A 24,425-nucleotide genomic window follows, 5' to 3' on the forward strand; every position below is an offset into this window, starting at 1 on the left:
TATAATTACACGATGAAATGCACACAAGACTACAATAGAAATGGGAGCAGTAAAAATTATATCCAGATTACAGTGAACCGCGGCTACTCCTTATATTATCAGTTCCCAGAGACTCTTGTTTATTTTGTTTTTTGACTAACCCTTTTCATCTGATGTTCCTTGGGCTTTGGAGTCATATGTACATAAGTTAGAATCCTAGTCCCTCGCTTGGTATCTTACTACAACTGTAGGCACATTACTGAAGCTCTTTGAGCTTCAGTTTTCCCATCTCTAAAATGGGCATAATAATATCTACCCTCCTAAGGTCATAGTAAATATTGAAAATAAAATACCTTACACGAATTGCCTTGCTCTTTGTAGTATGACTCATGTATTTGTTGAATTCTACTTATGTATCTTATTCCATGTTTTCCAAAGCAACCTTCTCCTTTTAGTTGTTTTGCACTTCTCTCTATCTTTTCTTCTTTGTGGTCTAAAAACCAGGCGGCTACCAGAGACCTGATTAAATGTTTTCTCACTAAGCATGCAAACCACCCAATTAGATTATAATTAAAATGACAAGAGCTAATATGTACTGAGTTCTTACTGTGGCTGGGATCTAAGTGCTTCTCTTGTATTATCTCATCCAATTTTCCCAACCAGGAGGTAGATGCAAGTGATCTTCTTTCAGAGAGGAGGTGACAGAGATCAGAAAGTTTACTGAGATTACTTGTTTGCTCAGGGTCACAAGGCTGCTAAGGGGCCAGCCTGGGCAGCTTGCCCTCAAAACCTTTATGTGCTCTTGTTAAAGATCTTTAAAACGGTAACAGTGGGCAGTTATGGCGGGAGAAGCTACAGAAGCAAGGTTCTAAAATACAAATGTCAGATGAGCCAAGTTCACCAATATTATCTGTGGGATAAACAACAGCAATAGGAGAGAGGAATTCTTTCTTTCCGTACCTTCCTCACTGCTGTGTAAGGTATTAGGGTATTATGATCTGCAGTAGTGATGGGCACGAACAAGCGTTTTGCACAGTTCAGAAGCCTCCCAGGAAGCAATTTTAGATCATTCCAATCTTAGCTGGTTTTGGTCCCCTGACCTAGCCCTTTTGCAGGAGAAAATGACCAGGGATGCCTGACACATTCAGCAACCAAAGAACGGAGGGAAAATGAGTAGTTTGAACATCAGAAACAGCACGGAGAATTTCTTATTTGAATGCACTGAGAATGAAATTTTTTTCTCTCACCTAGATCATTACAACATGATTTCCATAGATATAATCACCTGAAAAACAACAGATACCATAGAAATCGTTTTATACGGTGAAACATGCTGGTATTTTGCAGACCCAATTACTTGAGATTTCAGCATGGATATTACTAGTAGAGAGGAATTACTTCGTATTGGACTTTTCTCTTGATAGAATGCAATAAATATATACAGATTTCCCCAACTGTTCCAAGTTATGAACTGGGATTTACCAAGGAAGGAAAAATGTTTCAATACAGCATTATACTCTTACCGAATATTTTTCTTTATTTAGCTGATTCCTTTTTAAGTATTTCTAGGAGTTTCAGGGCAATAAAAAAGGAATCCTGAAATCTTCCAATAAGAAAATACAATTTTATGAGCAAGTATTTTATTTCTGCTCTTTCCCTGAAAGCCAAATCTATACTAAGGAAAATTCTATTTTGAACACGACTGAAACTTTATGAGTATTGAATCTCCATCCCATGTCATAGATTTCAAATGGAGAGATAAACTGTAGCAGAGCAGGGCTGCAAACGACATTGTTTAGATAAACATATCTTGTCAGAATTATCTTGGTAGCGGCATTAGAGGCTCCAGGCATATTTGGAACTAAGATTCTGGCTTAGGCTCTTAATAAGCAACATGACATGTCTCAAAAGACACTTGGCTTTTAAGAAAATGTTTTGTTTTTTTTTTTTTGGACCATGTGGATTGGAATCTTTCCACTGTACTACAAATATTCATAAAGGTATTCATTCCCAAAAGACAAAAGCTTAGAAAAACAGAACAGTTCAAATTACTGGATATTAGCAGAGAGATAAAAACTTGCCCTCCGGTCACTCAATTTGAATCTAGATCATGAAAAAAAAAAGTCAATACGATATCAAAAAAAGATTGCAAGAGATAATGGAAAATGTTTAGACAATGTTGAATGGGTAGTGTAAAATAAATTAGTGTTATTTTCCTCTTAGGGAAAAAATAGAAGTTATTTCTCATTAGTAAAATGACAAACGACTTTCTATATGGTATGTTCAGATTTGCATAAACATTTTTGCCCAATTTCCATATTTCTCAGGCAAGAAACAGATCGCTTAACTGTGTAATGGGAATTCAGTCTCATACTGAGCAAATCACTCACTAAGATTCATTCTTTTGGACCAGTACGTTGCAACCTGATGGAGAAAGCCTCACGGTTCCAGACTGAGTGAGGAACATTCTACTACATCAGTCAAAGAGCTATCTATGTTGATCGTTACAAGGCAATTTTGTTCTTGCCTTGCTCGTTATACAAATGACGTTCTATACCTTACACAGAACTCGACAACTTAAGTGTATTCTTCCTGTCTAGCTACGGAAAAGAATGATGAGTTTCTTACCAACTAGTTTCTCTCCTCCCTGGGCTCAACACTGAACAATATTTTGCAGCTTACCTTGCCACGAGGTGTGGTCATGTGATGAGTTCCAGCCAATAGGCTCTGAACAGAATTCACGTGTACCACTTCCAGTCCTGCCTCCTAGTAAATTTCAACGAACAATGCTTATTCCTCATCTGCCCATTAAGTGCAGAGGACTCTGACGTTATGGACACAAAAGATGGATGGGGTTTGGGTCCCTGAATGACGTCACAGAAAGCTGCTTATTTTCGACTGCACCAGAAAAAAGTGAACTTCTATGGTAAGCCACCAAGCTTTGGGATCTTACCTATTAGAGTGGCTAGTGCTACTCAACTAATACATTAGCATATATTCAAATACATTGTTTGAGCAACAGTAAAGAGTTAAAATTTCAAAATCAAAAAAGTCTGTTTTAATTCAGGATCACAACAGGTGAAAGAGGAAATGTCTTTAGGAAGTGAATCAAAACATACATAATTGCAGACCAAAAAAGTATTTAATCCTAGTCCTAGTGATTCAGGTCATTAACAAAAACAATAAAACAGGATGGAACAGGGCAAACATTCCAGAAGAAACACAGACTTTCAAGCCAGAAAGAAACATTGGCAAATTCCAAGCTCTGGTCTTGGCTCGTGTTGTAAACTCGAGCAGTTTGATTAACCTTTCTCAGAAACTGTTTCCTCATCTATAAAATGAGGGATTAGGAAATTTAGCTGACAAGATTTTATAAAGACTTTACACACACACACACACACACACACACACACACACACAAACCCACACACTATATAAGACCTACCATTTGATACCTAAGAGGAACTCAATAAATAATAGCTATTATCACTAAGTGTTTACTAATACATACAAGTATGACCAATAATATTTTTCAAATATTAACCTTTTATACTGGTGACTTAGGCAAGTGCAAATCCAACAGAATGTAAATTCTGAAGACTCTTGGTTTTGAGTTTCAAAAGCCTAATGCCCGGTAAAAGACGAAAGATTTGGAAGGGAAAAGAAAAGGTGATGAAATGAAGGATTTCCCTACTCGTACACTAGAAAAAATCTCGCTGGTTATGGGAAGGGAGGAAAGGGGCATTACACGGGAAATTAAAAAGAAAATCACTATGGATGTGTGTCCCTGGAGGGGAGGTAGGGAGAGTGAAGGAAAGAAATCCAGGGAGATCCAAGAGAATCAGATAGCAGAGGTGAACTGGGCTTCGTTCCTGAGGAGAGCCTCTGAGGGTAACAGAAGGAGAGTAGTTTTCCCTTCTGCTTCCTCTGCTCTTCCAGACCCCATGCACAGGCACTCCGAATCCCTGTGTATAAAGAAGAGTCCAGACAATGTCTAGGCAGATGGGCCTTAAACAACCTCCCAAGGCTCTCGCCCGTCCCGGCATGGCAGGAGGAACGGTACAATGATTTCTGCTGTTACACAATGAGAGGATCACAGTAACAGGGGGGTGTCCAGATATGAGAGTGCCACCGCAGAAGGGAACGGATGACGGTCCAGGAAGCAACTGCCTGCTTGGACCAACGACCAAGAATACAAGGGAGCGACTGACATCGCCATGGATGCTAGCCCAGAGAGGTGACAACCAAGGAGCAAACGTTCTGTCACACCATGCTCACCACGCCCACCACTCCATGCTTCGCATCTACATAAGCCTGGATTCATGAAAAATTTATTTCCTCGATTCCATGGGATTGTGTTCAGTTATTGAAAGATAACACTATGAAATGAAAACTCTTAGCACAAGAGGTATAACTTACAACCATTTGGCACTATTTTGATGAATGCAACAGAGGCAAATCGACTTCCAAGTCGTTACTGAAACTTTTTCATACATCGTAAGTTGCCCACGCTTGTTAACAGACTTACTTCGATCAGTAATGATGGTTCTAGCCTCTTGATTGCTGGTCTTGTTTTTCAAATTCTGGGCGGCGGTAATGAGTTCTTCCAACTGGGGGCGCCTCTGTTCCAAATCCTGCAGTGTTGCCTGAAGGAAAAAGCTTAACTTAATATTGAGGTTCACCAGCATTGCGCATACCTTTTATGTAATACAAAGTAAAGCGCAATTTTCCAACCAACCAAAGCACTTCTGGAAATAAAAAAAAAATATGTTACTGGATATAAATCTCTAGTGTATAAGGCTTTATAGAGAACACTTTAACAGGAAATGTGTTTCATTCTTAGCCACCAAAAATATTACAGATGAAAATCTTGATTACGGACTTGCTTCACTATTTAAGAGCTTAGATGGAGTCATTTCAGAGTACCTGGGTTCACTTAAACCAGTGCATGAGTGTCACAACCAAGAAATGTAATTTTTTGACTTATGACAGACAGCTATTTATACTTGTAATCTCATTTTGTGCAGTGTCAAAATTAAAGTGTATATTTTAGAAACGGAAAAAGCACAGAAGTGATTCGAGAGACGTAACTGATTTAACTTCTTTGTACCTGAGCTTCCTCACCTACGAGAAGGGGACGCAATAAGCTAAGTCAGTCCTTCTCCAACGTTGCCTTCGATGAGAATCACCTGATTCCTGCGCCTCACCACCCACGTTCTCCCCCACCATGAACAAATGAGTAGGGAGGAGGGCTTGGAAAATGCCTTTTTAACAAATTCTCTACTTAATTCTTACGATGAGGCAAGTTTGGAAAGCATCAGACTAGAAGGTAGTATTCATATTCTGTATTAGCAATTACTTTAATACTGCTTTAGGTAAAAGTACCAGCAGAATAAAGCCAAGAAATAGGTGTGTGTGTGTGTGTGTGTGTGTGTGTGTGTGTGTGTGTGTGTGTGTATGGATGTGTGTATTTATAGGTAGCTACGTTCATCACTAAGAAATTCCCCCCTCCCACCAGTGTCCGTCTACTGTCTCTGTCAACTCACCCTCCCTGCACTAAAGGGCCCATGTCCCAGCATTATTTACATAGAAGCTTGGGAAAAATAAGACTTCTCGCTTGTTCTCTTTCTAAAATGGAATACATTTTATTTTAATTTGGGAAGGCATAATGGATATTTGTTATTAGTTGATAACCCGTATGTGACAGATGTTTTACGCACATTCTCGCGTTTTTATTCTCCTAATAACCACACAGGAGGCCAATGAAAGTGAATAGATGAAACGTGGTGGAGATAGTAATGTTTAGGAAACTTAGTTATGTACCATGCCCTTTGACTACTGCCGATTTTCTAAGGATTTTGGGGTTCAGGAAGGCCGAGTTTCGATCATTTGTGCGGTGTTTCTTTTGTGAACAGGTAGGGACACAGGCCTTGTGATTTCAGCGCAATTGCTTTCGGTAGTATTAAAATAATGGCAAGGACTTATCCAAACATTACACATCTATTTTGCGCATTTTCCCCTCTCTGTGTTGAAAAATTGGAGGGGCTAACTTTTAACCAATTTTCCACATTTGTAAGCTGTGATTGCTCAGAAGAAAAATCCAATTTTCAGGTTTCTAACTTTTATGGTTTCTTTACACAAAAGGGTGTTTGAAATATGGAACAAATTGCCAAAGACAGCTATTGAAGTAAGTGGCATAAGTCAGTTGGAGAGCACTGAACAAATTTTAAAGTAGGAACCATATAGTAGTGGATAGATTTTATGAAATAAGATGTTTTCCAGGGTTAGAATGTTAAACTCTGGTCATCTGTGACACAGCACGCTTAAAAGGTACTTCGGAATTCCTGACTCTTAAATATTTAACACATTCAAATAGATGCTTTAAAAACAGACTTACCCAGAAACCTCAGATAAAGTCAAATATTTCCCTCAAATTTAACCGAGAACTCTATATAATACAGGTAGCAAAGTACACAAATTCATTTACTCGCTCATTCTTTCATTTTGTAAATATCAAGTACCGCACACTGTTCTAGGCACTATGGAGGTAACACAGGGCACGAACGGATTAGGTAGGCTTTGTGCAATTTAAATGCAAATTTGTGTTTTTTTGATCCTGGGACATTTTTACACAACCAAGATTATCTCTACCGTCATTTTCATTTGTTTTAATATTAATTCACCCTCAAACAGCCAAGCTATTCTTTGCTTCTCTCTTTTGCATGTATTTCCCAAGGTTGGCTTTACTTTTCTCCTTCTTTTAGGATCACAAAGTTCGTTTAAGAAGTATGTTGTAGAAGTAACCTGATCAACCTTAATCTAAATTAAACCTGACCACAATGAACAGCTTTTACTGCTGAAATTAGCACGCATGTCAATTTAGACTTAACACAAGCCATTTTCCTCTCTAATGAACAAAATAGGTCTCAGGGTATTGTGAAACCTGTTCTCTAGTTGGGTGATTCTCTAATTCTGCTGACAGACACATGCTTTGTAAGCACCTGAGAAGATTATTAATGACATCCTTTGAAGCAGCCTCCTTAAAAACCTACAGAGGTTCACAGCTGTAATAAAACTATTCATTTCTAAAGAATTTCAAGACAAAATCGTAACTCTTTATCCCACTCTTTGGTCAATACATACAAAGGTTCATTTCTAAAAAGAAATTGCACAATAATAATATATACTGCTATGGGATTTATCAGACACTAATATACTCATTAAATAGTGGTTTCTTAGTAGAGCACAATGGGAATTTTCTCCTTTGATTCTCTTTCCAGAAATAAAGGAAAGGATTTGAATATGGCATATTTAAATATTTTTTCCATTAAGATACTATAAAAACAGCGACTGAAAGGCTTTCTTGCTAATGAACAGCACACACACACTCAGTGAAAAGAATAATTATTTTTTTCTTTTCATTTGGTTTCCTTTTGAGTGTATTCTATTTGCTATTATAATTTCTCTTACCTGACAACGTGGTTTTATAATCTCCTAACTTTTCAAATAGAATGACCTTTATCTCTATTCCACTGAGCCACCCACAGATGGGAGAACACCTTAGATCTAATCATTACTCAAATTACCCACCTTCAAAATACCCCTCGATGAAATTCTGTTCTTTGCCTCCCCATCTGGTACTCTCACCAGATGCTTCTCTCTCAGAAACACTCTTTCTACTCTAATCCTCATCCTCAAATGACCTCTAGGCCTCTTGTATTTATTGTTCAGTTTCTTCATTCGAGCTGTAGTGGTCCATATTTGTCATGCTAAAACAAGCAGCACACTATTTATGCTTATTAATTTTTCAGATTGGAGCCCGGATATTCATTACACATATAACTTACATGAACAAAACTAAAACCATGACATGCTTAACAGTACCTAAGCATGGTAATGGAGCATGTCTACACAGATTCTATCATTCTGGAAGAAACAAACACAAGGGAAGGAAGGAATCGATGTTATTCTAAGGAGTCATAAGCCAGCTACTGGGCTTTACTAAAAACAGCTTACCCCTTGGAGATGAGAATTCATCATGGATTCCACTAGCTGAGCAAAGATGGAAGAAAAAAAAAATCTTCAAATACAAAGTGAATCAGAAGTCGTTAATCCTACTAAGTCCCCCCAGGGTTGAAGGAAGTGGTTATAAATAGCAATCCTATGAAAAGGGGAGTTAAACAATGAAACTATACATACTCTAAGTAGGTCATTCTGAGCTCTTAGAAAGAATTACACTTTCTTATTGTACTTGGTAAAATAGAATTCTACCTAATACTCAAGCAGAAAACTCTATGGTTTAGTTGAATAGTTAATATTTACATGTTTAAAAAAAGACCTGAACAATAAACTCTTCATATTTTTAATATTTCTACAAAAATCAATAGTCTTTACATATTTATACTTAGAACAAAGGCCCATGGTGATTTTCAGTTGTTGCCTTTTTCAGAAAATAAACATGGCTTAAACTTACACATAAGGTAAAGATGTAGACCTTCTATTCTTTCACTTATAATTTTCAAAAATTAACATCAAGGATGGACAAGGTGAAATAGTTTATTGAACCACTGTATGTATGGGAAAAAAATAAGCATATAAGGCAGGTAGGGCCTAAACCGCAGCCTTTGCAGTAACTCAAAGAGTTTTACCTGTGAGGATGCTAATCCTATGCCTAGCTTTCAACTGCCTCACTGAGCACCTTCCGGCTTCTTCTCTGGCATGTGTTGCCTCTCCAGAGAGGTTGGCCAAAACCAAAGCCGTCTTCTTTAGTAGGCTTCACGTCCAGTGCAAGTCCCAACGTGGGGCTTAAATTCATGACCCTGACATCAAGACCTGAGTCGAGATCCAGTCGGACACTTGACCGAATGAGCCACCCAGGCACCCACGGATCTGTCATTACTGTCCTCCAGTCCCTCACTTCTCTTTTACATTTTAAACTGGCCTGGATATTTTCCTACTCGGTATAACTTCTGTACGTTTCTGAATGTTCTACCTCCATCTCTGTTGGCAACTTCTTCATGAACACCTTCTAGGTGTGGTTAGCCTTTTGTCCTCCATTCATTCAAGAAGTATTTTTTTAAAAAAGCGTTTTATTTTTACACACTTTAAAACTTAAGGAAAAGTTGCAAGAACGGTCAAAGAACTCCCATGCATCCTTCACCCAGACTCACCAATTGTTAACATTTGGCCTCATTGCATTTATAACTTATCATTCTATCTCTCTCTGTGGATATAATTATATATGTACATATAATAGATACTGTTTTCTGAACCACCGGTGAATCATCTGCAGCTTTACCCTTTGATATTCCAGTGCTTAATTCTTAAGAAAAAAAGGCATTCTCTTACATAACTTCAGCTCAATTTCAAAGTCAGAAAATACACTACGGCTTTAGTTCTATAATCTAATCCACATTCTTTATTCATAGTTTGACAATTATCCCATTAATTGCCTTTCATTTACCGGTCCAGACTCACGCATTGCATTTAGTTGTCAAATCTTTTTAGCCTCCTTTAACCTCAAAAAGTTGTTTGCCTTTCTTTGAGCGTCATACCATTGACTGTTTCGAAGGCCAGTTATTTTGCAGAATGCCCCCCAATTTGGGTTTCGGCAAATAATTTTTAGGACTTACGCCAGCCAGTCTTTGACCCAGGCACAGGTGATACAGAAGCAAAGGAGGAAAAATTATTATTCTCAAGGAGAAAACAAATTAGTAGTTAAGACAGGCAGTAAATAAGCAATTACAATAGGCTGAGGTGAGTATTATGGTAGGGAAAGCACAAGGAGTTATCAAAGCATATAGGAGAGATATCTAATAAAATTTAGGGGTTAAGGAGGGTCTTCTGAATGAAGTGGAACTTACGTGGTCTTCAGCCCTTCTTTGTTTAAATTTTACAAATGTTTTTTTTTTTAATTATCTCTAAGACTCCTTTATTATTATTCTTTTTTAAAAAGTTTATTTATTTTTGAGAGAGAGAGGGACAGAGTGCGAGCAGGGAAGGGGCAGAGAGAGAGTGAGACAGAATCTGAAGCAGCTCCAGGCTCTGAGCTGTCAGCACAGAGCCGGACGTGGGGCTTGAACCCAGACACCATCAGATCAAGACCTGAGCCGAAGTCAGACGCTTAACCGACTGAGCCACCCAGGCATCCCTAAGACTCCTTTTTTTTTTTTTTTTATAAAACTTTTTTTTAAGCTTTATTTGGGTGAGTTTGACAAATAGAAATTGTATATAATGGTATAACTCGATATCTTGATATATGTATACACTGTGAAATAATCACCACACTCAGTATAGCCATCATCTCTCAGTTACTTTTGTGTGCGTGTGACGAGAACACTTAAGATCTACCCTCCTAGCAAATTTCAAGTTTACGGTACATCAGCTACAGTTACAATAATGTATAGCAGATCTCTAGAACTTACTCATCTGAAAACTGAAGGTTTGTACCCAGTGATCAGCACTGCCCCATTTCCCCCACTTCCCAGCCCCTGGCAACCATCATTCTACTCTGTTTCCCTGAGCTCACCTTTTTCTAGATTCCAAATATAAGTAAGATCACACGGTACTGGTCTTTCTGTGTCTGGCTTATTTCACTCCGTATAGTGTTCTCCAAGTTCATCTACGTTATCACAAATGGCAGGATTTCCCTCTTTCTTCGGGCAGAATGATATCCCAGTGAATATATATACATATACCATATTTTCTTTATCCATTCAGCTGCTGACAGACATTTAAGTTGTTTCCATCTCTTGGCTATTGGGAACAATGCTGCAATTCACATGGCACCACAGATATCTCCTTGAGATCCTGACTTCGTTCCCTTTGGATATATACCCAGAAGTGGGATCGCTGCACCATATGGGGAGCTCTATTGGTAATCTTTTGAGGAACCTCAATGTTGTTTCCCATAGTGGCCGCACCAATTTCTATTCCCACCAACAGTGTACAAGGGTTCCCTCTTCTCCACACCCTCACCAACGCTGTAGTCGCTCCTCTTTTTGGAAACAGCCCTTGCAACACGTGTGAGGTAATGCCTCACTGTGGTTTCGGTTTGTATTTCTCTGATGATCAGTGATGGTGATCCCCTTCTCGTGTACTTCTTGGCCACTTGGATGCCTTCTTTGGAAAAATGTTTACTGAGGTCTTCTGCCCATGTTTGAATCTGATTATTTGGTTTTCTGCTATTGAGTTTCAGGAGGTTCTTCTTACGGATTTTAAATCTTAACCCTGTATCGGATACATGATTGGCAAATATTTTCTCCCATTTTGTAGGTCACCTTTCATTCTGTTGATTTTTTTCCCTTTGCTGTGCAGAAGCTATTTTTTTTTTTTTTTAATTTGATGCACTCTCACTAGTGTATTTTTGCTTTTATTGTCTGCGATTCTGGTGTCATTATCCAAAAAATCATTGCCCGGACTAACGTCAAGAAGCTTTTCCTGTGTTTTCTTCCAGGAGTTTTATGTTTACAGGTCTTTAAATACCACTGCTGCTAATACCCACTGTGGTGGCCATGACAGTGTGCAAGCCTTTTACGACTGGGACCTAACTGACTGAGGAACCCAGCTGCTGCCTTCGGAAACCCATCACTACACTGAAGAGAAGCCAAATCTCCCGCAGACTGTTCCCACCAATGACTGAATGCGATAGCAATACGTCGGGCTCCTGTGGCTGATTTGGGCTCAGCGACTCCCCAACAGCTTTGCTGAATCTTCCTTAGACTGCACACTGGGATGCTTCTGCACAACCTTCTCTCCCTCTTTCTTTCATCTGGGGTCAGGCTTGCATTTTCATGTAATGGCTCTCCCACCTTCTCTCACTTCCTCCCCATGTCCTTGCACAAAGATATCTCCTCAAATAAAATCATTTCCTTTTTAATCCTGTCTTGGGATATTTAATCTCAAGCCCCAACTACTACACCCACTTTTGCTCTTTTAGACCCTAAACTTCTCATCGACTCTTCAGATCTACGTAACATGGTGATTCCATGATATTACCACCAAGATGTATAACTCACAATTGCTGAACGTTATCAATATCCCTTTTAAGATTCAAGTGAATTAGTATTTCAAAAGCACCTCTATTAAAAACCACAGCTACTTTTTTTTTTTTAAAAGGAATATGCCCATTATTTTCAGTGAGCCTAGAAGTGAACTGGTAGATAAAAGGATGATTTAGATGTGTTACATTGTGATGGTGAGGTTCTATTCTACACACGTAGCTCAAGAATACTAGGTTATTAAAGCAAACCACCAAAATTCCTTTATGCATAACAAACACTAGAGTTCCTGGAAAACATTTGTAAAAGGAATTTTTTTGGCAAGGTTTCAGACTCTGGAAGATAGCAAAGTTAAGAAAAAAGTATTCCATTGGATAGGCAGAGATCTCAATCAGGGCTGGCTTCATGGGTCCCGTGCTTGGTTTACCGTGGTGCTGCGGCCATCTTGAAGTTCTTTATCATTTTTGTTAACAAAGGGTCCTTCATTTTCATGTTGAACTGGGTCCCACAATTTATGCAGCCAATCCTGACCTCAACCCTGAAGTTAGCAGAGAATAAAAGTTGTGATGGGAAGGCTGCACTTTAACACAAATTATATTACGTCCAACAGATGCCTCTCGTTTGGTTCCTGAGAACTTACTCTAAGTTTCTTTAAGTATCAACCAGGAAGCTAAAAGATCCATGTTTGGGGGAAAATCTCTTCTGGTCAGGAAATGCAGAACAAAACAATTGGCCGTTGTCTGAGATGGGACCCTGTCAGCACCAATGGTTACTGGACAAGCAAAGTCTTTGTGATTGTGGGAGAAGTAAAGGAAGGGACATATAGAGAAAGTGGTAAATCATCTAAGAATTTGGGATTAAAAGGGTAAACTGTCGTTCTGGCAATAATAATGGCTGTGGGGGATCTCAAATTCCATTTGCAGTTTTAGCTAGTTATTAGTTGTTTCCAAGGCTAGCGTGGCTTTGAAAAATACATGAGAAACAATTAGTAATTAATTCCATGAACAGTTACTAACCTGCAAATATATGCAAAGCACTTGGCTAATAGACATAGACAAATAAACCTTGACCTCTTTCTTTAAGGAACTCATGATCTAGCCAAAAATAAAGAACTCATCGACAATTAATAGAGTGATTAATTCATTAATCAACAATTAATACAATTCCTAACAACAGTAAGAGTTGTTTATTAAGCACTTCTATGTGCCAGAATAGTCTACCATAGTCCACAGAGAATGGACTCTGGAGTCAGGCTGCCTGGGTTTGAATCCTGGCTGCCATTCACTTGGTTGATTATTTTCAGCGAGTTACTTAACCGTTCTCTTCTTCATTTCTACCACTGTAAAATGAGGATCATAAGAATATCTATCCCTTAAGTTTGTTATGAGGATAAATAGGGCTCATGCTTATAAAATGCTTGGAATACTTTCTGTTGCATAAGAACCATAAAAGCGCTCAATAAAAAAAATAATCAATTTAATCATCATAATACTCTGATAGGTACTGTTACCTCCATTTTACAGATGAGGAAAATGAAAGAAAAAGGAGTTAAGCAATTTGTCCAGGACCACACACACTACGTGTCAGAACTTCTAACATAGGACATGTGGTCCCAGAGTCCACACACTTACGAGCTATGTATGATATAGTTACAAAGTACGTATGCTGCAGTATAATAGAGTATATTGCAGGATAACATAGTATGATTTAATTGTTGCACAGATGAGATTAAACGGGACAGGAACATGAAATGGGAACACAAAAGGGGACACCAGTGATTTAAGTAATTCACTTGGTACTGAATCAGTGAGGGTACCTGCAATGAACAAATGACCCATCCAAACTGGGATGGGGAGACTTTCCTCAAGGCTGGAAAAGCTAAGTGGAGGGTGCCGTTAATAGAGTCTGAGACGTAGCTGCAGGGAGAGGACCTCTTGACCGGGGGCTGAGGCTGTAAAGGGACCTAACCATCACCTGACTCTCCCTCCTCTCTCCCTCTGCACCACCAGTGCCTCCCATTAGAAGCGCATGGTCACTGGGTAAGCAAGCTTACCGCTGCTCATATTATTTGGCCTCCCAGGGTGCAACAGGAAGTTAGACAGTATATCTGAGAAAAGGTCTAGCAAAAGCACCAAAGTAAATGGCGAAGACAGAAACAGCCACTGAAAGGAATCAGTTTGGGGAATGATCACACATGGGAATTTTGAGGAAAGACTTCATAGAAAGGATGGTGCTGTGGTTGAACCTGGGAAGATATGGCTAGGTCATGAGGAGGGCTGTATAAGGGAAAGAGGGGCGCCTGGGTGGCTCAGGTGGTTAAGCATCTGACTCTTCATTTCAGTTCAGGTCATGATCTCACGGTTTGTGAGTTCAAGCCCCGTATAGGGCTCTGGGCTCACAGCGCGGAGCCTGCTTTGGATCCTCTGTCTCCCTCCCTCTGTCTTTCCCCCACTCATGCGTGCATGAGCTCTCTCTCTCTCTCTCTCTCTCTCTCTCTCTCTCTCAAAAATAATAAAATGCTAAAAAAATAAGGGAAAGAAAAGCATGAGCAAAGACACAGAAATAAAAGAAAGCCTCAGCTAGGGTGGCTGATGTCTACAATTTCACTGGGAAAAATAGGAGATAATTTAGATAGGCATAGCAGAAGCCCTCAGAGTTACATTTCACTACTCACGTCGTGTCATTTATCTTCCCGTTTATATATTTGGTTTACTTATAATCAAATCTGTTGTATAGGGCACTGTGATGAGATAAAAGAAAATTGATCTTGTTTTATGGTTGGGTTTTTGAAAACCAGCCTGAGGTATTTGGATTTTATCAAGAGGATCCAGGTAACAGTGAAGACTAGAAAAAATGAAGGCATGGGAGCCACGACTTGTGGAATGCCACGCCCTTGTACACTTTATCCTTTTTGGCTGGAACACCTTCCTCCGTTCTTGGTCTTTTCCTGGAAATATGGTAAACAGACAACCGTGCGTGAGAGTGATGACTGACCAAAGGACTGAACACAGTAGGGGGAAACGGCAATGCAAAAAAGATAATTATAACTAGAAGGGTGGGGGAATGACTAGAACATACATCTCTGTTTCAAGCAGTGTTTATTAATATTATAAAAATTAGTGATCAGTTGGCTACCTTTAAACAAGAAACCTAGGATAGCTAGTTAAGAAATTATCAGTTTCAAAAACCAGTAGGACAGTCTGTGGAATTTATCGCTCTGTTTTTTGGTAATAATATCTTCCTTATTCGTTGGCATTTTGGGGGGCTTACAAAACTTAAGCTTCCCGAATCTGAGGCCTTTCTTGTAATGATGTGATATAAACCTAATCTGCTATTAGCATGTTATTTTTAAAATAAATTCTTTCCTGTGGTTGAAAAAGAGATTTTGATGATCATTTGCAAGTTATTCTTACACAGAAAATGTAAAGAATTGATTCACTGGCATTCCATAAACCCCTTAACATGCAAAAATGAACACTTTCAGTTACACAAGCCAGTAAGTGAATAATGGGGTCTAAATTAGGGATCTTGAAATATAATTTCAAAGTCAAGAAGAAAGAAGAATTTTGGGCTACAATTTGTCGATAATGATTTGCAAATACATTTCTTAGCTGATATTTTTAGCTGCTCAACATTAGATCTATCAGTTATTCTACATGGTTCACATTTCTTGAAACTCTATTGTTCTGTAAATTCCTCATGTCGACAAAGGATAATTGGGGCAGTTTAAGACCAGTTTTTGTCATGTACGTCACATTTGCTTTCGATGTGATGACGAAGGAAATGAGCGATGCCTTTTTTTTTTCTCCCCCCGTATATTTTAGAAGAAAGGGAAAACTGAAATCATTTTATAATATGCGTATTTTGGGATTTTTTTTCTGCTCAAGTTTTCCATCATTCATTTCTTGTTCTATCTTAAATAACACCATTTTGGAGGCATTCTAACTTCAAGTAGTCAAGATAATTTGTCTTTTATCTAATCAGAGCACACTATACAGCAAATTGAATTATAAGTGAACCAAATTAATAAAATGGACGACAAATTACATGACACGAGCAGTGAAACGTAACTCTCTGAGGGCATTATTTGTAACATTTTTCCTGGTGCAGAATATCCTGATTTTGCATCCTAAAGATACTATCCACAGCTGCAGAAGCGCCAGATAAAGAGGCCCAGCGTTAACAGGTAACTGCGTACCAATCAATCAAATGGGTGGGAAATATGTATTGGCAGGAGTCTACGCACAATATGTTACAGTAGGGCATGTGCTTTGTGGGTGAGAGAGGATGGAATAAAAGAACATTCCCAACGAATTCAACTTGCAGTGAGCTAGCAATGCAGCTGGGGAGATGACCTTCAGGCCTGCCTATTCCCATTCACACATGCAGTTAGTCAGTAAGAGAACACAGCATGTAAATGGCAAACGTTACAGTCTACAGGCTATAGACTCTATGCTGATGGGGTTCTGAAGAACGCAATTTTAATACGAGCATGTTTAGGGAAAGTGACTTTGAGGATCAGGAAGCTGAACTATCATTTATGCGATGAACAGGATTGATAGCGATGACCCAGTGATGGGAGGGGCGATTCCAGGCCAAGGACAGAGCTTAAACCAACGTGTGGAGGCACCAATACACTAGAGTGCTCCAGAAGGGGGGGCCGCTCTGCAGTGAGCGGAATTTTCATGGCCGTGACCAAGCTGGGAAGGGAAGCTAGGGCTCTGGCTACCAGACGAATGAGTAAGGACATGATACCGAAGGCAATGGGCAGCACCGGAGTTTCTAGAACAGAGGAATGACCCAATAAAAGTGGCATTGTGGAAATATTAACCTTGCACCTTTGCATCCAAAGTACTTTTTTAAAATTTTATTTATTGATTATTGACAGAGAGAGAGAGCAGTTAGGGGAGGGGCAGAGAGAGAGAGGGAGAGAGCGAATCCCAAGCAGGCTCTGTGCTCTCAGCACAGAGGCCGATGTACGGCTCGAACTCACAAAACGGGAGATCATGGCCTGAGCAGAAATCAAGAGTCGGGCGCTTAACCGACTAAGCCACCCAGGTGCCCCATGTCCAAAGTCCTTTTGAAGAGAGGACTCAAAAGCTGAACTGTAATGATCCAAGAAAACCCTCCCTCATCCAGCCCCTCTGTTTACATTTCCAGTCATGAAAACATGCAAACCATTCTAAATTAACCTCATGCATCCTTTTATTTCAGGAGAAAATAGTAACTCCACTGCACGTAAGTAAAAGAAATTCAGCCCCACTGCTGGTAACGAACTGTCGCAGAGAATTATTAAGTAGATTTTCTGATCCCACTTGTCATGTGATATTAAATTAGGTGCGAGTACATAGTGACTGTTGTTTCAGTTTAGAAAAAAGTGAACACTCAGAATGTTAAAATTCTTAGATTCCTGCTCTGAAGAATAAAGAGACTGCCAGGGAACGAGAGAGAATTGGGATCCCTCAATTATCAGCGGTAATAAGAATTATCAACATAATATTTTGACGTCACATTTTGTGAACTTAACGTTGCAATGTCCTTTAATATCTATTGTTGCATTAGACCTATGATATTTCTTTTGGGAAATGAGTCTTCAGATAAGTCTCCAGGTTCTAGGAAAGAAGACTGTTATTTAATAAGTACTATACTAATCCCTTCAACAACAAAAGTTCCCAGCCAATGAAAGGTTATGCTAAAAATGCATCCAGCCTTTTCCATGTTTTCAAAACATTTTAAAGATGCCACTTATTTAGCTGAGATGAGAACCGTGGTACGTATCGCCAAAGTAAGAGATGTCACTGTTCTGTGACGTTACCCGGACGTGCAAGTCAAGTGGAGACTGAGTGATCATCTAGAGGCAATTAAACTCATATACACAGTCAATCGGTGTAATTCAAGCCCTCAAAGGCTCCTTTCCCATCTTTGAGTGGTGTATGGGAAGACGTGAATTATCAAAATAATTGGCACAGCTCTTCAATTCATGTTGCATATACAGGGAGAGAACTGGGCTCAGTTTATTTATCTGTAAAATGAGGGTAATTACCTTTACATCACCCAATCTTGGGGACAGAAAAGTCATAAACCTATTTATAAACATTCAAGTACCTTAGGCAGAAGTGAGTCACATATGGCTAGTCCGAGTTTCTTTGCAGTAACAGCAATCGAGGAATATGTTACAGAGAATGTATTTCATTTATCAGGTCTCAACCTTCTGACGTCACCAAGTTCTGAGCCCTACAGAGCAAAGATCACCTGCGGAGAGTGAGCCATTATGTGTCTGTGCTAAAAAACGGTATCTTCATGGCATGGAAACCTCTTTGAGTTTTACAAACAAGTGTGAGACGAGTGAGAGCGGGAGGCAGGGAGCATGAGGGCAGCTGTGTGCATTCACACAGGAGACACGATATCCAAAAGGAGAAGAGAGGTGTGCCCCAATCTATACGACACCTTTGCATCAAAACAGCGTGATGTGTCCCATTAGACGTACATATAAAGAAAAAAAAAAGCTCAACAATTGGGCCTCGTGCTGCAAAAGAGACAACAATCTTTGCATATACTCAGAGGCCGACATTGATCTATTTCTTCTCAGACATTATATGACTGGGGAAAAGATAAAAATCTACCTTTGATTGGGTGCTATGTGTTTAAGCCCTGGCTTAGCTGTAAATCATTTGTGAAGATCATTTCTTGGTAGGTGAATAGAGTTGCTCTCATGGAGTGTTAATACACTTGCAGTGAAGTGTTGCTGGGGTAGGAGGTGTTAGACATTGATCAGGAGCTTAAGAGATGAGCTATTTATTTCTGCTGTTGTAAGAGGAAATTTTCTATAATAAAACAATGATTCTGCTTCTCTGTCAAAAAAATGCCATTTTATGACATAAAAGCTCTCTTCAGTAAACAAAGAACAGACTGTTATTGGGGGACATAAAAATTACAATAGAATATATTTCCCTGTAGGAGCACAACAGCCTTTAAGTCAATCGGAACTTGAGGTGTGACAGCTTTTAAAGGAGGGGACATATTCTAGGGGGAGAAGCTCAGACATACTTTTCAATTCTCTGGACTGTACTAGTTCTTATCCTATAAAAATGGGTCTACATTTGCACACTGTGCCACTAAATCACACACTCGCTCTGCACCATGAAAGAAGCCCAGCTTGCGGGGGGGGGGGGGGAAGAAGGGGCGCACTGCTTCACGTGGCACAGTTCCAAGCCAACCCATGGCTCGACCAAAGCCGATTTTGAGGAATATGGAAACCTCATGTTCTGTTTGATAGGAAAATGTGCACAACTCTTTACCCATGAGCCTCTAGATGTGCTCCAAGGGCAAGTATAATCAGTTCTTAACTGGATTTTGCAATGCTGCATACCTAATCAAGCTGTTTACGTTATAGGGAAGAGTTAAGTTTAATTCTCTGTTTTATGGGGAAGGGTGCTTAATATTAACACCCATTTCAATAAATTTTAAGTCATTTAAAAAGAAGCAGCAATCCGTGGAGAAAGGTTGCAGTAAGAATTCTCTCTTCACATTTCTGTGTTTTATTTACGGGACATTTTAGAGGCATGAGACCAGGTGTGGCAAAAACTGGTAACAATACATAAAACAGTACTGTCGGTTGGTTCTCCTTTCTAATACTTCTATCTCAGTTCTTCCTCCCTCTTTCCTCTCTCTCTCTCTCTCTCTGTTCCATGAATGATCTGCCTTCCTTTTAGCGGAAGTTTTCTCTAAGATAGTGGCCAGAGGGGTGCTAATGAGGTCAATACTTCCATTAAAACTTCACAAAGCTAATCCCGAGCTGTTGGTTCATGAAAGGGATGACATCATACCCAAGTATTGACAAAATTAACTCTTAGCACATGTGTTACTACAGAGAAGTCTGAGTATTAAATATTTGTACAAAGGGCAGCCCAAAACAGAAGTTTAAAAAAAAATAGGGAGAAAAGGGAATCTGAGGGATGCAACGGATTACACGGATTTGGTTTTGTAAATATCCATCGTGTAATCTTTTAATAGTAATTATCTGCCCCAATCTGGATCCATTTAAATACAGTCCTCTCAATCCATAACTACTGAAACTTGTCACCCCGTTCCTCCAAAAGTTCCCTGCCTTACAATTCAAACTCCGACGACCTAACAATTCTAACACAGTAACAACTAGTATTGTGAGTTTCCAATGTGCCAGAAACTGTCCTAAGCACCTTACCTATATTAATGTAGACCAACCATCTGAGTTAGGCACTTTTACTATCTTTTATAGATAAGAGAAATGAAGCACAGAGAGGTTACATAACTTATGCAAAGTCACAAAAGTAAGATGTGGTGTGGGTGGAAGAAAATGCCCCAGATCGTCCTTTTCCAGCGTTTTTTCCCCCGGGTACATCATAGCTACCACTTCCCCGGCAGCTACAATGTAGCAGAAGCTGGGCTAGATGGTTCACAAACACGATTTAATCCTGAGACAACCCTCCCTAGCTGGCTATTCTTACACATGACCAAATGGGCTCAGAGGAGACTCATAACTTCCCCAAAGACAGCCAGACACGTGGGAGGAGAAAAGCATTTGAACTCAGGTCTGCCTGATTGCCACGCCTATCCCTGTCCGCCCGCAGCATCTGAACAAACTACTCTCCTTTCTCTTCTCAAATACATTCTTCACTTTCCTGCCCCTGTGATGCTTCTACTGACACTGAACCCATCAATGCTTCATGGCAGTTCAGTATCTAAAACCGAGTGCAACGGGTTAAACAAATCATGAAAAAAAAAAAAAAAAACGGAGGGAAAGTTACATAATTGGTTTGTTACTGTTCATTTTTCCCAACTTCATTTCCAAATGGACATTTTCTCTTGTTTTGTCTTTACCGCTGTCATGCCGCACCATTGCATCTAAATTTGTCTTTTTTTAAATTAAAAAAAAATTTTTTTATGTTTATTTCTGAGGCAGAGAGAGAGCATGAGCGGGGGAGGGGCACAGAGAGAGGGAGACACAGAATCCGAAGAAGGCTCCAGGCTGAGCTGTCAGCACAGAGCCGGATGCGGGGCTCGAACTCACGGACCGCGAGATCATGACCTGAGCTGAAGTCGGTCGCTCAACCGACTGAGCCACCCAGGCACCCCTGTCTTTTTTTAAATACCGGAAATACATATTTCTGTGGTTAAAATGGGGGATCATGTCATTTTCTTCATACCCTACTTTAATTCCTTATAGTTAAGAAAAAATAAGCCTGCATTAAGAAAGCCTGCATTAAAATTGTGCAAAATCAGTTGTTATTAAATGTTCATGGCTGTATTAGTTTCCTATCGCTAATTTAGTGGTTTAAAACAATCTGAATTTATTGTTTTACACTTCTGGACGTCAGAAGTCTGAACACTGGTGTTAGAAACAAAAATTAAGGTGTCAACAGAGCTTGAGTTCCTTCTGGAATCTCTGAGAAACAACCTGTTCCCTTGCCTTTTCCAGCTCCAGAGGCTTCCTGGGCTCTTGGCCCAGCCCCGCCATCTTAAAAGCCAGCAGGGTAGCACCTTCTCATTCCTCCCCCTGCCTGTTTGGATTATCTCCTTGCGGCCTCTCTTCTAAGCACCTCTGTGATGACCATGGGCACACCAGAATAATCCATGAAGATCCCCCGCCCCCGTGTCGACATCCTTAACCTCACCCTTTCCACCAAGTCCCTTTCACCGTGTAAGGTAACATACAGGTGGCAGGGGTGAGGACACAGCTATCTTTGGGGAGCCATTAGTCACCCCACCACCAATGGTCTGCAGCCACTTAGCATTAAACTTTCGGTCACAATGTGGCACACCCTTCTCGGGGCTGATTCAGCACTACGCGAAAGTCAGTGCGAAGGGTTACAAAATTCCCCAACCTGGAGAGCACAGGAGGCACGAAGCAGTGAGAATCCAGCCCTCCATGGCAAACCTAGTTTAACCAAAGGCCTCCAGAGGCGGGAGAGGTTCACTGTTCCCACCTCCCTCATCCTGTCACCCAGAGTCCCTTTGAATGTCCCTATTAAGAGGTGGAAACGGCAGCTCCCAGAAGCGTTGCATTAAAAAAAAAATAATAATGAACTGTGACTCCTTGAGGAAATCGGGGTGTTGTTGTTTTGTGACTAGCAGCTCTTCAGGAGTGAATCCTGGCAGAAATCCAGACTAAAGCCCTTACCTTTGGGGGAATGACAGCCCGCAGGATAGGAAGGGGGGACTGCCTTCTGGGCTACAGAAACACCAGCTTCCCTTCAGCTTTGCTCATTCAGCTTCACTCTCCGCCATCAACACCCACTCATAAACATTAAGCCTTCTTCCCAGCTGTCTCCCTCCCCCTTTTCATTTTTATTTATTTTTTTTAAAATTTTTTTTTATGTTTATTATTTTTGAGAGAGAGAGAGAGAGACAGAGAGACAGAGACCAAGCAGGGAAGGGGCAGAGAGAGAAGGAGGCACAGAATCAGAGGCAGGCTCCAGGCTCTGAGCTATCAGCACAGAGCCCGACGCGGGGCTCGAACTCACAGACCGCGAGATCATGACCTGAGCCGTAGTCGGCCACTCAACCGACTGAGCCACCCAGGTGCCCCCCCCCCCTTTTCATTTTTAAACTGCTTCTACTTTCTGACTTCTTTTCTCCGCAACAAGTACTACCAAAAACTCGGAAAGCTTTTTTTAATTGTTACCATGGAGAGGGCAATTTTCTCATCAAGGAAAGGAGGCGGTGCAGAGGGAGAGGGAAGAGCCACACGGGAAAATTGAGAGTTAGCCTCTGTGTCTTTTCAACAATATCCAATTAAATCTTTTCACCACCATACACAAAACAACACGAGCACAGTGGGTGGCCAATTTAGCCCAAGGACGTGAATGAATCAGTAGGCTCTGGGATAATGTGCTGGGGGGTGGGGGGTGGGGGAAGGGGGCGGGAGGTGGGGAGGCGGTCCCTCCATCCCGAAATAGGGGACTAATGAACAATGATCGCTGATAGATAATTACTATGCACTTGTCTGAAGTGAGGCAGCTCTCTATCATTTTCAGGTAAATGACCTTCAGAATGGCAGACGGTTTTCTCCAAACTGAGGAAATACAAACATGTACAGAAACAAAACAAATAGAGGGAAGGGACCTCTGAGATATTTCTCAATGATAAGTTAAAATAACCAAGCGTTACAGGAGGTGACAGAGGAATAGCAATTACTGATCCTGCTGTTTTCTTTTCTCCTCGCTTCTCTTCCAAAGTTGAAAACAAAGTGGAAGAACATTCAAACATAGACTCATCCGGGGGTAAAACACGAGTGAGATTTTAATTAAGTCTAGAATTTTATATTTCGAAGGAGAGAAAAAAATCTACTGCTGATTCATAGATGTGCCAATATTAAGAAAGGCCTGAAATATTAAGCCTCCCGCTCTAATTCTCACGAGATGAATCCTACATAGCCTTTATTCTTTCCGATCATTCTGAGCAAAACCAAATTAAGAAATTTTTAAACGATGAGGTTTCTCACAGTACAATGGATGCCTCATCATCTCTTTAGAAGAATCCTGCATAAATCCTGGACATAAATATTATGCCTAAAGGCTTACATCCACAAGAGTAATCAAAGGAAAAGAACTGCAAAACAGTAACAGCATCAATTTAAAATGTTGGTGGTGATGACATTAACAGCCGAAGTTTGGAGTTGAAGTAGCATTATGATCAGCTTTTCCTATGATTCTCCTCCCTTACCCGTTACCCACCCCAGCTATTAAAAACATGATGAGGTTGTTTTACAGAGCATAATGATGAAACATCTTAGATATACAAAAAGGTACAGAGAAGAGAAGGTCACAAGTGAAGTCTATGGGTGTAGCTGTATCAGTCCATACACTCACCTGGTGCAAAAGTTACACCCCTGAATCACCTGAATTGATTCACTACTGGAGATTTTCATACTGGAGGGATGTTAATTGTTAAGAAGAGCAACGCCATTAGAAATTAACTTTGAAAACTAGTTTAAGATGAAAGCTTTTGTCTACCTTGGAATTAATCACAAAGTCGGTGGAGGGAGAATAAGAAATGCAGAGCACAGGCGGCTCCCACCCGAGAGTCCACCCACCTACACACTCCTGCGATTTCACAGAAACTTCACTATCAGCCGGTCTGTTTACAGCAAATGATTCTCCCATTGACAAAGCAGAAGATATAGATAAACAGGAAGGGAGAAAGAAGGGAACGGAGAAAGGTAAGAAAGAAGGACACAAAGAAGGAAACAAAGGAAGGGAGGTAGGAAAGAAGGCAAAGAAGGAAGGAAAGAAGAGCGGGGAGGAAGGGAAAGAAAAAGAATGAACTCTGATTCATGGGATACTTGCTAATCTGTTTCCTGTTAGCATTTTCTGCTTGCTACTTCAAAACAGTACCAGAAAAAAAGACTACATTATTCTAAATTACAGACTATTAAATAAACAAATAAAAACTGAGATGATCTGCATG

General features: G+C 40.1%; 1 protein-coding gene across 18 annotated transcripts in view; it reads right to left on the reverse strand.

The window, feature by feature from the left end:
- DMD (dystrophin) overlaps positions 1-24,425 on the reverse strand; it is a 2,138,536-nt gene that overhangs the window by 575,442 nt on the left and 1,538,669 nt on the right. For 11 of the 18 annotated variants that reach the window (XM_058713880.1, XM_058713888.1, XM_058713878.1 and 8 more), the window contains 2 exons: positions 7,996-8,031; positions 4,508-4,625 (listed from right to left, as the gene is read on the reverse strand). In XM_058713880.1, the coding sequence (XP_058569863.1) occupies positions 4,508-4,625; positions 7,996-8,031 (154 nt within the window). The remainder of the gene's footprint in view (positions 1-4,507; positions 4,626-7,995; positions 8,032-24,425) is intronic. The other 7 variants (XM_058713887.1, XM_058713891.1, XM_058713893.1 and 4 more) reach the window with 1 other exon arrangement.

Source organism: Neofelis nebulosa, chromosome X, assembly GCF_028018385.1.
Source record: "Neofelis nebulosa isolate mNeoNeb1 chromosome X, mNeoNeb1.pri, whole genome shotgun sequence".
NCBI classification, from domain to species: domain Eukaryota; kingdom Metazoa; phylum Chordata; class Mammalia; order Carnivora; family Felidae; genus Neofelis; species Neofelis nebulosa.